At 39.4% G+C, this 14,246-nt stretch overlaps 4 protein-coding genes across 5 annotated transcripts in view; 3 read left to right on the top strand and 1 right to left on the bottom strand.

Annotated features, from left to right (window-relative positions):
• Window positions 1-605: 605 nt before the first annotated feature.
• On the top strand, window positions 606-4,246 carry LOC118426457 (complement component 1 Q subcomponent-binding protein, mitochondrial-like). Its single transcript, XM_035835866.1, has 5 exons — window positions 606-976; window positions 1,577-1,718; window positions 2,021-2,093; window positions 2,503-2,709; window positions 3,410-4,246. The coding sequence occupies exons 1-5, from the start codon at window positions 697-699 to the stop codon at window positions 3,554-3,556; spliced, it is 849 nt and encodes a 282-aa protein (XP_035691759.1). The 5' UTR covers window positions 606-696; the 3' UTR covers window positions 3,557-4,246.
• Window positions 4,247-5,331: 1,085 nt separating this feature from the next.
• LOC118426021 (putative histone H3.3-like type 3) lies at window positions 5,332-8,647 on the top strand. The gene is made up of 4 exons (XM_035835236.1): window positions 5,332-5,716; window positions 6,176-6,276; window positions 6,862-6,936; window positions 7,353-8,647. Exons 1-4 carry the CDS (start codon window positions 5,548-5,550, stop codon window positions 7,491-7,493), a joined length of 486 nt encoding a protein of 161 aa, XP_035691129.1. The 5' UTR covers window positions 5,332-5,547; the 3' UTR covers window positions 7,494-8,647.
• A 283-nt stretch (window positions 8,648-8,930) lies between these two features.
• On the bottom strand, window positions 8,931-11,193 carry LOC118426028 (thioredoxin domain-containing protein 17-like). The gene is made up of 4 exons (XM_035835244.1): window positions 10,976-11,193; window positions 10,371-10,452; window positions 10,043-10,124; window positions 8,931-9,472 (listed from the first exon to the last, which is right to left on the bottom strand). The coding sequence occupies exons 1-4, from the start codon at window positions 11,112-11,114 to the stop codon at window positions 9,404-9,406; spliced, it is 372 nt and encodes a 123-aa protein (XP_035691137.1). The 5' UTR covers window positions 11,115-11,193; the 3' UTR covers window positions 8,931-9,403.
• A 342-nt stretch (window positions 11,194-11,535) lies between these two features.
• LOC118426009 (Golgi SNAP receptor complex member 1-like) overlaps window positions 11,536-14,246 on the top strand; it is a 7,079-nt gene continuing 4,368 nt past the window's right edge. Inside the window, exon 1 of one of the 2 annotated variants that reach the window (XM_035835221.1) lies at window positions 11,536-11,615. In XM_035835221.1, coding sequence (XP_035691114.1) covers window positions 11,588-11,615 — 28 coding nt within the window. In that variant the 5' untranslated portion in view covers window positions 11,536-11,587. Of the gene's footprint in view, window positions 11,678-14,246 lie in introns of both variants that reach the window. The other variant, XM_035835222.1, reaches the window with a different exon arrangement.

The raw sequence follows: 14,246 nt of genomic DNA, 5'->3' as shown, positions 1-14,246 counted from the left end.
TGTGGGGAGTTGGTTTAGTTACTAGTACTCGTACCATACCATAATTTTTCCCTGCCCAAGACAAAACAGATATATGTAAATATTTACATGATTTTAGGATATCAATTTTAGCACTCACAGAAACAATATAAAAGTCTAAAAGCACCAACCTAACGACGTTAGTGATTCTGGTTGGGTCCCGTGATCTTGTTTTGAAGGACTTGGACGCAGTGGGAAGTTCTCCATTTTCTTCTGGCTGTAAAAACGGCTCTAACAAATCGTCTGTCGACTCCGCCATGGCTTTCTAGTCGCTATGTGGGTTTGCTGTATACCTATGACTTCTTCTGTTCATCAGATTAGTTACTGGTCAGCCAGGGAAAGGAGAGAAACAAAAAGTTTCGGTGATAACTTCTGCTATCTGTGTCGCACGGCGGCCATTTCCCTTGTTGTAGGTTGACCTTTGACCTACTTTCAGGTTTTGTGAAACAAACCTACCGTTTTTCATCATTATTTGTCAACTTTTGATACGCAAATACTTCTGTTGGTAGATTGGCGTTCATTACAAGGCATCATAGTGGAAATGTAAACTGTAATGATTTTGAGATATCTGAGTGCTATACCCACAATGCTGTTTCGAGGTCAACGTAGGTCACACTGAAAACTAGAAAACGTGTTCAGGACTGAGACTTCCAGTTTTTCGTAAAATTCTTCAATAATATGGCTTTTTCGGGATCTAGACTCGTGGCGTCCGCCGCAGCAAAGCTCTTAGGACAAAGCAGACAGGGGTTCAAAGCTCTGACTGGCGTTTCGAGGTCGCTTTTAACGTTTTCAGCGGCGGAAGGACACAGCCTGCGGTCCGCATGTTTCTCTCGGTCATTCACACGGTCCATGTGGGTCCTCTGCAGCAAGAGACCGGACACTGACCTCTTGAACGGTGGAGTGGTCAAGCTGACCGACGTCAACAAGACCTGCAGTTGCTGTGGGCTGCATACTCAAGGTGTGTCTCGTTTTTGTTTTCGAAACATAAATGTTCTTCTCGTGAAAAAAAAAAGAAGTCATGTCTTCGAGCTCCAAATTTCATCATCACTGTTCACAGTGCAGCATGCAGTGCAGAGGGGGTAAATTTATGAAGATTGATAATGATGCAAGTACTTGCACATTAAATCTTATGTCATCTTCGATAAGAATACGTATTCCTGAACTCGAAATATCTGTGAATGTTAAAGGGATTTCGCTGATATGTTACCCAAAATTATTTAAAAGGTACTGTAAATGCATCTTTAAGTTTGCGGGGATTTAATTTCACATTAGCGGGGAAACATACTATTTGCAGTAAGTTCGCTGTAGCACTGTAGTGTCTTACTGCAATGAAAAAACGTTCGCAGACAGTAGTTTTAAATTCGCAGTGAAATGGCAACGCGAAAACTGTGAACACAAATTTTAAAACCACCAAGAAAATGTCTGCATTTACAGTAACTGTGTCACAGTTTTATGGTGGACAGGTCACTGCAAACATTTCAAGATGTACTGTAGCTGCCTCTGTTTCAATTTTCACCAATACATGTGTAACCGTTGAAGGCATTTCTGTCTGTTGCAGGGGACAAGGAGCTCGCAAACTTCCTCTCAAAGGAGATTGAGTCAGAGAAAGACAACTTGCAAGAGGCCCCCAAACTGAAGGACTTTGAAATCTCTACTAAAGGGGCAGAAGTCACGCTTACCAGAAACTTTGATGGAGAAATGTAAGCCTACTTGTATATTAATTGCTGTACATTCAATGCAAACCCTTTGAAAGAAAGAAAGAAGAAAAGATGTTATTGCATGACTTTTGAAAATTCTTCGTCCCATCTGCTTGGAGATGAGTACATGTCAGCTGTTAGAAGAGTCAAGGCAAATATGGAAATGATGATTTTCATACAGTCATGTCCAATTATGGTCTGTATTGGAGGAAGTCATGCAAGATACATGTACAAATGTATTATCATCAATTCCCTAGATAGCAGCAAATCACTAATGATACTTTTTTGTTTTATTCTGTTCTCAGTGTGACGATTGACTTTAATGTCAACCTGTCAGTGGATGATGAGTCTATGGATGAGGAGTCTGAACAGCCACAGGTAAGAGGTTTTCTAGGTAGTGAGGATGTCACTCAGAGCTGCTTGGTAAAATTGATTTACTATACACACGTATATACATTAGGTCCTTTAGATTAATGAAAATACAGTGACCACTGTACTGGTTCCTTAGCATTTTTTTCCTTTGAAAGGCATACAGCTAAACGTTAAAGTGATGAGGTACTTACATGCAAGAGTTCAGGGTTGGTCATATATATCAGAGGTCATGTAACAACCCTGAACCGAGACAGGGGGTGATACAGATTGCCTGGCACCCTTAGTTTAACCCGTTGCTAACGTCACACTTCTGGTCAGCTCACATAAAATTTAGGCTTTTTGGTAAGAGCTTTACTTCGTATACATAATAGCATTTGAAATCTTTGCAATAAGATGTGTCCTATCCTGTCCTCAGATGGTGTCCAGACCCAGGTTCACAGTGGAGCTGAAGAAGTCTGGAGGCTCCAGCCTGAGTCTGAACTGTTCCTTTACTGGTGATGAGGGGACTACAGGGGGGGAGGAGGAGGTGGACGTGTTCCAGATCGACGAGGTGACTCTTCACGAGGGGGAGGGGGAGTGGCAGGAGAGCAGCTACATCGCTGGGGCAGACAACATGGACGGGGTGAGATGGAATTCTTGAAAATGTTTTTATTTACAAATAACGTTACATAACATAAACATAAAGTGAAACCATCCAAATCATAAAGCTAGATCAAACCTGATACAGAGGGCATGTAACTATACGATAAAGTATAGATCACACAGGATGATGTATCAGTTGCAGATAATCTTCCCCACTGTCCTTGGTGCTTTGCCATCTTCCCTCTCAAGGTAGCGATTTGATGTTCAAACTTTTCAAAGAAATTAACGTAATTAATAAATGAGAAGGAATTCCTATGTTGACGAAATTGTAGTATCCAAGCAGACATTGGAAGGCAAAATTGGAAATCTTTCTAGCTCCTTGTTTCTGTCATAAAGGCCCTTTGAAAAAAAAGTTTTGAGTCCTTCCAAACCATAATGTTCTTTAGTGGTGTATAGGCCATTGCACATCTCTGTATAGTTGGCCCTTAAGCCACACAGCTGTGCAAGCAGATGATAATAAATACTATAGCACTACATACATTTTTCAACATTACCTGCCACATGCAAAATGAGAACTCTACCCACTTAGATATTGCTATGGCAAGTAAAAGATCATTTGCTAACTTTTTCTTTTTATGTACATACAACCTACACCATGGTAATCTATCTGAAATCAGGATTATTCATGGGAAAAAGGTAAACAGTGATTATTGTATTAATCCTATGTATTATTTCCCCAGACCCTGTATGACTTGTTGATGACCACGTTGGAAGAGCGTGGAGTTGACAACGACTTTGCGGCAAAGCTGGTGACTCTGTCCACATCCCACGAGCACAGGCAATACATCAAGTTCCTGGAAGACTTGAAATCTTTTGTCTCCAAATAAACATGTTAGAAGTCATCAGGATAGCACTATCATGCTGTCTAACTACACAAGGCTTTGGTGTAGGAAATAGTTCAATAAAGGTTTAGGTTGTAGGATGTATAGTCTTAGGGCCACTACATTGTTATTTCTCGTTTCATGGCATAAGCCTCTGACATTTTGTATTACAGTAAGGATATACCTTTGTAAGCTCTAATCTTACAGGTTAAGTTAGAAATTTACCTCAGCAATGTGGTGTATATTACATACTTATACTTCTATGATAAAAGTGAAGTATGTATGCAAGACATTCGGTTTTATTTTGTCTTTTTACATTGCTATGAGTGTTGCACAAGACACTTGAGTCCCCAGCAATCATTTTCATGCCGTTTGGTCTAATCCTTCATCTAAAACAGCTGAGAACCAAGGTACATGACTTATTTGATAAAACAATACATGTGATCATTAGATGAGATACTAGTTTGAACTTGTGGCTATTCTATTTTTTAAAGTTGCAAGGGTTTGGTCCTATTATTTGTTTCAAATATGGTAAAAGTTTGGACAGAGGAATAAGAATAAACTGGGGGAGGGACCTCTCCCTACCCCTTCCTGAAATGTTAGAATGAGTAGTCCCCAGCTACATCATACCTATGGGAAAATGTGTGTCCTTCCACAATATAGAATTTAAGTGGAATAAAAGTCATTATATTCAAACTTCTTGCCTGTTGTTTTCGCTTTTTCATGCTTGAAGTAAGGCCACAGCAAGTAAATTTTATGGATGACATCCTCTGCAGACTGCAAAAATAATGAGATAGGGCAAAAAAAAAAACAAGATGGGTAAAAAAAACAAGATGTCAAATTTTCAAAACAGACGTTGTAACAAGACTTGAAGTGACAAAATATGGCATCACAGCCAACAAGGCATTCATTCCTGTATTTAAGAAGTGCACCAGTGTAGTTAAAGTGACACTAGTGTGGTAGACTGGTATCATTAACCATGTTGGCAACTACACTCATAGCTTTCATAGTTGTGCCACTCTTACAACTATCTATCAGGTTTCACTTCTGCAACTACAGTCAATGCTACAGAGTCTCTAGTGTCAATTCTACATTCAATAATTTGGTTACAACACAACGTTTACCCATTTTCGTCTATCCGGCCTTCCCTGAAGAAGAAAAAAATTCTTGTTTTTTTTTCTGAAATGAGGCAAAAATTAATGAGCGCGCGGATGTCATCCATAAAATTTACTCGCTGTGGCCTAAGTTTGAAAGTTGTCATGTTGTATGTTGCATAATCTCTAAGCAGATGTTGGGTTAGAGCATCAATGTTTTCTGATGAGGCGAATTTTCATCATCATCATCATCATTTCTGGTAGTTAAGCATCAGATTCTATGAAACGTAGGCTGGTCAGAAAAAAAAAAATCTCCACGCTAACATCTTGGAGATTCAGATACCTGTTATATTTTTTCTTGAATATTTGATATGTATTCCAAACAAAAATTAAGAAAGAAGGTCTAGAGTTCCCAATTATATTTGTAAAGTCATTCATTATCGAATTCAAGCAGGTAAAAATTCAGGGACTGAATGAGTCCGCCAGTCAGGTACTTGCAGTACCATCAATAACCGCCAGTGTCATGCCTGCATAAGTTTCGCTTAACCAAGGCCCCATACCCTTCAACTAACTCGACGAAGTAATGATTGGATGTGTGTGTACTGGGACTTAAAATCATTCTGTTGTTTAGAAAAAAAATTGAAAAGAAATTGTATGAACATCCACGCTTATTTTAAGAATTAGATCTAAAATGACGCCTACAGTTCATTGCATGATTAGTATGAGTAGGGGGTCCTGCCGCGCTATTTTCAAATTTTAACCGTTAGGTCTCCGGGACAACAGCCGGGTCAGGTCATTGTGGTAAACAGCGGACATTTTTAAATCCCACTCACCGTGTTGGTTCTCGGAAACTACCCAAAACGTGTCTTGTGGACATCGATATTGTAAAGAGACAACACCAAGATGCCAAGGGTACGGAACACGCAGCCAGGACGGACGGGAAGCCCGGCAAGGGGAGGTGGTCGGGGTGGTGGTGGGGGCGGTACGCCGGGCAGAGGAACCCCCGGCCGCGGGCCTACTGCGGGACCGTCCCGTGCCGGGCAGCAACAACAAGGAAGGAGCCCGAGCAGGAGTGAGTTAAAATTCCCAATTCATGATCATAAAAGCATGAACATTACGCTGATTGTTGTTGGATAGCATTCGCTTCTTTGTACTTTTGTGAACATTTTTATTGTAACGTTATAAGTTATATTGCAACGCGGAAGTCTCGTTCGTCACAAGTTAGCCGATGAGTGTAGACCCTGGAAACAGTCTGGCATCCACGCTATTAAACAAAGTAACATTTAAATATGTCGGAAGGGTTGTGGACCTGAAGTTGATCACTTTTCAGATACATGTAGTTTAAAAGTTATGCAGGTCATGTAGCCATCTGTCAATTTCTTCTTTCGTTCTGAGGGTACAAACTTCAACTTGCTTCAAAGATTTTGTAGCCTATCTTTGTTTGAGGATTTTCAATAACAATTTACATACTCAAAGAAAGAGTATTCAAATGTATCTAGTAAAGTGTTATTACATGTATTTGCAATCACAGAAAAAAGAAGATTTCGCCCAGGCACAAGAGCACTGATGGAGATCCGGAAATATCAGAAATCTACGAAACTTCTGATCAGAAAGTTGCCTTTTGCAAGAGTGGTAAGAAAATGAATATTTAAAAGATACTAGACATTGTGATAAACTAGATACTAGTAATATCACTACTGTTAGTTCTTATAGTTGAAACTCAAGTTCAATAACCAAAACCAAAATTGTGCTCATTGTATACTATATAACGTTACACACACACAAAATATACTAATAATTATCATAATATACAGTAATGCTCCTAGCTATGACATTCATTAATTTATACACTGTAAATATCGCTTCTCTGCTTTTCCATAGCAGAAGGGAACAAAGGAGCAAACTACTATTCGAATGGCACCCAGGCTAAGAATTGTCTACATACTAGAGAAACATTATCTGCACTTGTTATAGTGCAATTTGATCATACTGTATGTGTAGTACATGTACTACCAATTACTAGTAGTAGTGTTCAATTTTGATGCAGTGTTCATGATTTAATTTGCAGTTGAAACCACGGTATCTCAAAATAGTTACACAATTTGCTGACCTGAATATGAGAAATCACCGGGAAAATGGTGAACATAAGATATAGTACAAATGTTCCAAATATCTTTAGGATTTCCAGTAACTTCCAGATCTCTCACCAAACTGCAGGTGCGAGAAGTGTGTCGTGATGTTGGAGGGATGGATTTCAGATGGCAGGCCTTTGCCATCATGGCTCTACAAGAGGTAATGGTAACATTATAATTAGATCATCTTGAATATACACCACAAGCCTAGCTTTGGGGTACTAGTAACATATTGGTCGACTTTCTGATCTTTTCGCTCCTCTGATCTTTTCCCTGGTCTACAGTCTAACATGTATATAAATCGATCAGAAAACGTTCCAATGTTCTATACCAACATCTGCTTGTAGTCTAGTAGATCATGGGCCTGGACAGAAATAGGATTAGCATTGAACTGCAAAGTTGATTGTAACAAGGAGGTTAAAGAAAGAGCTCTTTCTTTAACCTCCTTGATTGTAATAAAGTTTCAAGAAAGACATGTACATGTTAAGTGAGACAGTCTACAGCAGTGACTATTTGACAATTGGCCTGAAGAAAATGACCAATTAGCCAGACTCCTGTAATTTTCCTCTATTTCAGGCAGCTGAATCATTCCTAGTTGGGTTGATGGAGGATGCTAACCTTGTTGCCCTCCACGCCAAGAGAGTCACCCTCATGCCCAGGGACGTCCAGCTGGCCAGGAGGATTCGGGGGCCGGAGAAGGGTTTTGCTAGCTTGTAAGGTGTACAGTATGTTGGGGTGAGGGTTGTGGATGGGGGGTTGTGGGCTTATAATGTTCATGAGTTTCTTACATGTCCATATCTGTGTAGCTTTTATTGTACTAACCTCTGACTGAGATAGAACCAATGTTTACAGTACAATCGTATGTCATGTACTAAGTATGTTGTCAACACATGAATCACACTTTTTTAAGGATAGAAAGACTGAATTGTCACGGGTACGTATTGCATAGCTTAAACCCAGCCTCAGATTCTTACTATTGGGGGTATGGTCACTCAACAGCCAAAAATGTGCCTCTGTTTAGAAAAACCCATGTGGCCAAGAGTTTCACTGCTAACGTCGATGGAGTAATGTAATTTACAATTTGCTTGGTATTGAAGTACAATGTAACTTCTATTGAAGAGATGTGCAGATGTGTAACATTTAATGTTTGTATTTTAGGTATTTGTGGACAAAACATTTGTGATGTTTAATGAAGTTTGGAAACAGGACATGCATTTCTTCACTTTCCCATAGAATTTCCCAACGTTGATGTATTTTACAAAAATTTCTATGGCAGACTTTATAAATGTACTTTAATAGTCAAGAACAATTCTAGGTATTAATTTTGGAAGTAACAAATTGATGTATTAGTATGGTCCCCATTCCACTGTCCTACATGAAAACAGTGATTCCTTATCCTATAGACTGTTACAATAGACTTGTATATTATACTAGGTAGTTTTATAGCTAGTTTTAGTTGATTTATGTTCTTGTTTTATACTAACACTCATTTTCAATGTTGACACCAAATTCAAATATTTTTGCAACTATGATGTGCCCCTTTTATTTTAAAAGAACTAGCGTGTATTGTGAGTGACCTTAAAAAACTTGTTTGTCATGTTTTCATGGTAAAGTTTGAAACAAAGTTTGTCTGATTTTAATCATGACCCTAAATTTTAGTGCAAAATGTGTTTCATGTTTAAAGACATTGTATTGTAGCAATATGGTACAGATACCAAATACATGTAAAAGCAAAGTAAAAACTATTTTTAGACCTGAATACTAGTATATCATAATTCTTTACATGTCTGTTTAAATTAATGTACCTGTTAAGAACATTTTGTATACCGAAAGTTTGCAAAAACATCTGAATAAAAAGGATATAAGCAATATTGGTCCATGCGTGATCAATATATGTATGGCTTAATCTCCAAGCAGATTCCTCCGGTGGCATTAAAACAGTAACATAAGCTGGGGAGGAATTAGCCGGCAAGGGAGGATTATTAGCTACCGGGTGTGGCCAATAACTCCTCTGCCGGCTAAACTCTTTCCCATTTGCCACAGCAAGATCTGCTTGGAGATTATGTATGGCTAACACTTAAATCAAACCTAAAGTTAATTCAATACTAAACAAACTACACGTGCATACATTTAAAAACAAGCACAAGAATGTACAACATGTGGGTAAAATTTAATTAAATCCAAACCATGACATTTTCTGGCTGTAATTATCATGTGATAACATCACATTTCTGTTACATATTTTTATTTCCATTTGGTAAGAGAAGGAGTTGAAGTCAACTACAGGTAACTTGTTAGATCTGAGTTACAGTACATCACAGTTAATTCTGCATGTTCCTGCAGTGCTTTTTAGTGTATGTCCTTTTTAGTAATTCTCATCACTTATAACGTTGATTCTTGGGGAGGGGGTTTAATTTCATGCCATCGATTGTGAGGTAGTGACAACTATGCCTCAATTGTAGCTGGTGTCTTCCTGGGTTTTGCATTGTACATAGATGCCTTCCTGATATTTAGCATATAGCATTGCTGGGACCCTCCTAGCCCTCTGTTTAAGCTATTTCTTATTAAACTTTGGAGGTAACAAGAGAGCTGAAAGCAATATGCTGGATTAGGATATATGTTCCATCTTAGTCCTCTTCAAAGAGCATGGACACCAGGCTACTCTTGGCACAGTCCTCTTCCATCAACCTCTGGGGCTGCAAAGTAGGATTGAAAAACAGGTTCAACACCTCTTGGAGAATGGTCACTTTCATATGTTATGGATACTAAATGACAGGAAACAACAGACGATAAACATGATAGTAAACCGTGATGTATCAGACATTGAAACGCGAGTCAGGTCTTACAAGTTACATATATAGCTTATTTGAGACTAAATTGTTGCACCCAAAGGTGGCTTGTATAGCAGTTATGCTATATGGAGAACAAAGCTAGAAGAACAATGCTGTGTATGCTACAACTTTCAAGTGCATGACATTGTTACGATCCTAAAAAACAACAATACAGTGTTGGGGAAAAGGTAATTTGGTACGGGCATTTTCCTTTTTTTTAGCAATTTAAAGATATATAAGATTTTTTTGTGAAGTCATATTTTCTTACAAAGCAAAAGTGCACAGGATCCACTTGTTTTGCTCTTTAATGATGATATTCTCTCAGATGTTTGGCATAAAATCAAAATGTTATAATGTTAAGCGCAAAGATCTGCTTAAAGATTGCAAATTTTAATTCACAAGGAAATGAAAGGTTCAACAACAAAGGGGACCAACCGTTCCCCATCTCATGAGGGTGGGCACACTTGTCAGCTTCAGCTTGTCGTGGGTACGGAAATCATTCTTCTGGTCCTTCCACCTTTAACAGGGACAAGCCAAACAAGAATATCAATAGACAAAACATAGATATCAAACACAATCTATAGAAACAATAAATCAAAGTTGCTGTCACCTCACAATATTCAAATAATTATGGATAGGCATTGAGGCTGAGTCAGTTCTTTATATCTGCTTGGAGATTACTGTAGTAGAGACAGAAAATTTAGCCTGGTATTCAAACTTACCAAAAAATTGTTCATGTACAACTTCACAACAGAATACTTACGTTGCCCTGTCACCTACAGAGCAGGTGATGAAGACAGCATCCTCAGGAGCACCCTTCACACACTCCTCCACTACTGGGTCAGCTGGGAGCACACAGGAAAATGGAAATGATTCATTAGTGTGCAATGATGAAGTTTCTGTTGATAAAAGTGGCTATCATAAAATAGTCAACTGCATGGTGGTACCGCCCTGGGGATGAGCATTATCAGATTTACCATCAAACTTGGATGGAATATCAATGATCGCATAAATATATATTGGGATGATGCTTTGAGTGCTTGAGTTGCAGATCGGTGACAATGAAGAGAATCCATATTATAATGATATGTGTGAAGTAAGCACAGGTGAGCACCACCATGCGTATGATCATTGGGAAATCATAATTAACTTAACGTGCATAAATTACCTTTCTCCTTCTTAGCATAATTAATTTTGACACAATAAAATTAGGTGCAAATCAGGTTTATTAAAGAACATCGAGCAGTATGCTGACCGATTGTCTTGTATAACGTTGAAACTCTAAACCTTTTGGAATGGATATGGAGGTGAAAACAAATTGTAATTTTTGAATATAATATCAGATCAATATCCTATAGTGTACAATACCTGCAACACAGTCGGGACACCAGCTCTTCCCCTGGGCGTCGTGAGAGCCGGTAAAAAGTGCAAAGATCGTTTTCCCCTTGTGCTTCTCAACAGCCTCCAGAAAGGCGCTCAAACCCTCGACTTTTACAGAAACAACCATGATTTTTGTCGAGCCTTGCAAGTCCGGTCTGCCACTCTTCAACACGTGAGCCTGACATTCAACCCGGAACTGGATTGTTCGACTTTCTACACGAGGGGTGTAAAAATTATTTATACATTTAATACCACTAAATAAAAATGTAACAGATATTTTAGTAATCATACAGACTTTTGTTAATGATGAACACCGATTTTGCCATAGATATTATTTTCATCTTTCTGTCAAAATTTTAGGATTTATATCAATACACATGAACCAGGGTGATTAAATATTGGGAAATAAAACTTAATTGACATGGACAACTTTTCATACCCAGTTTATTTTTGTAAAGATATTCTAATTGGAGAAATGTTTAATTAATTTATACATATGATAATAGTTGTAATCTTTCCTTTATAACTTTTTTCTTCTCTTCCTAATATACCTTGAGTATAGTGGACGACTCCGGAGAAGTGACGTCAGGGGAAAACAAAATGGCGGGTCCTGGCAATGTTTGGGAAGGTGGGTGCGCAATTTGAACCAAGTTCCACGTAAGCACGTCAGGTTAACCATGAGTTTCGAGGGTAAGTCGTGCCGTTGTGTCCCTTAGAACAGTTCTAACCATAACCCCGCATGGAAATGTCCCGTCTGTTGTCGCATGTTTAGAAAAACGCAGTTGTAGGCCGATGACGAATCTGTTTTCTACATGAAAATTATTTTATGTTTTAACCAAGAGCAGGAACATATAGAGTAGAGTAGAGTAGAGGTCCTTCGGTTGGGTAGGAGTTCGCACTCCATGGAACCGCTCCTGATCAACTGTTTCTTCCTCTCTGCAATCAGCTGACTGTGATGTTTGGTTTATGGGGATTATCCAAGGCCCTGTAGTTGTACACTACTGGGTGGTTCTCCATCAGTCTGTCAAGTCTTATCTTAAAACTGTTTACTGACGGTGCTGTTACCACCTCCTCTGTCAACCCATTCCACCAAGGTACCACTCTACTACTGAAGAAAGCCTGTCTTCTGCTGTTGTTTGATGCACATCTTGTTAGGCGTAGACTGTGACCCCTAGTTCTGCTGTCCCTTATTTTTTCTGTTAAGCAAGGCTTTGTGTCATACAGTCCATGCACATATTTGTACGTATTGATGAGGTCTCCCCTCAGCCGTCGATACAGTAGTGTTGGCAATTTCAAGGCTCGGAGTCTTTCTTCATATGATAGGTCCTTCAGACCGGGAACCCTTTTCGTCGCTCTCCTTTGCACATTTTCTAAGAGGTCAGTCAATCTCCACGTACTCGGGGACCATATCGGGCCACCATACTCAATGTGGGGTCTTATTAGTGACTTATATAACAGAGTGAAGATTTCCTTATCCACATGGTGGAATGTTCGCCACATGATACCCGCCATTTGATTGGCCTTTGATGCAATGGATAAGATGTGATTTTCAAACATCAAGTCTTGATCTATAGTAATTCCCAGATCTTTTTCCTCTTTGTTGAAGGTCAGGTTCACCTTCGCCGCAGACTGGTCAATCATGTGGTATGTAAACTCTGGGTGCTTAGAGCCCACCCTCAGAACAATACATTTGCTGGGGTGGAACCTTAATTGCCACTTGTTTGCCCATTCTTGCAAGCTGTTAAGGTCTTTCTGTAGGTATTCACAGTCCTTTATGTTACATACACTTCGATAGACTTTCGTGTCGTCTGCAAAAAGTTTTGATTTGCTCTGTACTACTTCTGGCATGTCGTTGATGAAAATTGTAAATAGAACCGGACCGAGAACGCTACCCTGCGGTACTCCGCTAGTGACATTTGCCCAACTTGAGCGTGCTCCGTTCACGCAAACTCGCTGCTTGCGTTCCGTCAGGAAAGACCTCACCCATTGGAGCAAGTTACCACATATCCCGTAGCTTTCGACCTTTCTCAGTAGTCTCTCAATTGGTACCGAGTCAAAAGCTTTTTGGAAATCGAGATATATTACGTCCACTGGCCAGCCTTGCTCAATCCAAGTCGTCCAGTCATCAAGACATTCTAGTATTTGTGTCGTCGTGGATCTTCCCGGTAGGAAGCCGTGTTGGTTCTCTGTAAACAGACTGTGAGCTCGCATATGATCTACGATCTCGTCTCTGATGATACTTTCCAGTATCTTTCCTGTTACTGATGTTAAGCTCACTGGTCTATAATTACTCGGTAGTTTTTTACTCCCTTTCTTGAATATTGGCGTGATATGCCCGACTTTCCAGTCATTCGGTAACCTCCCCTCTTCTAGTGACTTATTAAAAATAATGTACAGTGGCTTTGCCAGGATTTCTGCCAGTTCCTTCAGAATTCTCGGATGAATCCCGTCTGGACCCATGGTTTTATTCTGGTTTACCTCTTTCAGTCTCTTGCCAATGTCCTCCACTGACAGTTCAACCATAGACAGCAGTGCATTCACATTTTGTTTTTTTGCTTGTGGTATGGTGCCAGTTCTTTCCTCAGTGAACGTGCTCACAAAGAATTTATTTAAAGTATCTGCTTTTTCTCTGTCCGTTTTTGCAATTTCATTTCCATCATTTAGTTCTGGGATGCTCTCTCTTGTCTTGGATTTACTATTTACATATTTCCAAAACAGTTTTGGGTTGCCCTTAATGTTGTATGCCATTTCTTTCTCGTAGTTTTTTGCGGCTTTTCTGGCTGCCCAGCGAGCTTGGTTCCTTGCCTTTGTATAGCTTTTGTAATCTTTGTCTTTTTTTGATTCTTGATATTTCTTCCAAGCTTTTTGTTTTTTGTTCAGCTTACTTATGAGGTCCCTGTTTCTCCATGGTAGACCTTCTTTCATTTTTAAAGTCGCTTTTGGTATGCATTTCTCTGTGGCGCCTTTTACCCTGTCAGCAAAAAGTAGCCAACTTTCTTCTACTGATTTGCCTAATAGGAGTTCCTCCCAGTCCGTATCAAGTTCTTGCGCCATCTGTTGATAGTCCCCCTTATTGTACTTGAAGTACTCTGGTCTAGTCTGAGACCTCTCAGCATAGCACTTATACACGAAAGACAGTACAACATGATCACTCTTCCCAATAGGTGGACTTGTCTTTATGTCATCAACCATGTGTCCTTCATTGGTGATATCAGATCAAGTATGTTGCTTTCTTGACTCGGCCTATGCCTTGTAGGAA

The sequence above is a fragment of the Branchiostoma floridae genome, chromosome 11, assembly GCF_000003815.2.
Source record: "Branchiostoma floridae strain S238N-H82 chromosome 11, Bfl_VNyyK, whole genome shotgun sequence".
Taxonomy (NCBI): Eukaryota; Metazoa; Chordata; class Leptocardii; order Amphioxiformes; family Branchiostomatidae; genus Branchiostoma; species Branchiostoma floridae.
This window is presented reverse-complemented; position numbering and strand designations above follow the sequence as displayed.

Bases quoted from the DNA above. Each gene is read 5' to 3' on its own strand.
- LOC118426028 (XM_035835244.1), bottom strand. From the start codon at position 11,114: ATGGTTGTTTCTGTAAAAGTCGAGGGTTTGAGCGCCTTTCTGGAGGCT. The intron at 10,125-10,370 runs GTAAGTATTCTG...TCCCTGTTAAAG, and splicing joins TCTGTAGGTGACAGGGCAAC to GTGGAAGGACCAGAAGAATG. The intron at 9,473-10,042 runs GTTGGTCCCCTT...CCTACTTTGCAG, and splicing joins CCCTCATGAGATGGGGAACG to CCCCAGAGGTTGATGGAAGA.
- LOC118426021 (XM_035835236.1), top strand. From the start codon at position 5,548: ATGCCAAGGGTACGGAACACGCAGCCAGGACGGACGGGAAGCCCGGCA. The intron at 5,717-6,175 runs GTGAGTTAAAAT...TTGCAATCACAG, and splicing joins AGGAAGGAGCCCGAGCAGGA to AAAAAAGAAGATTTCGCCCA. The intron at 6,277-6,861 runs GTAAGAAAATGA...ACCAAACTGCAG, and splicing joins AGTTGCCTTTTGCAAGAGTG to GTGCGAGAAGTGTGTCGTGA.
- LOC118426457 (XM_035835866.1), top strand. From the start codon at position 697: ATGGCTTTTTCGGGATCTAGACTCGTGGCGTCCGCCGCAGCAAAGCTC. The intron at 2,094-2,502 runs GTAAGAGGTTTT...TCCTGTCCTCAG, and splicing joins AGGAGTCTGAACAGCCACAG to ATGGTGTCCAGACCCAGGTT. The intron at 2,710-3,409 runs GTGAGATGGAAT...TTATTTCCCCAG, and splicing joins GGGCAGACAACATGGACGGG to ACCCTGTATGACTTGTTGAT.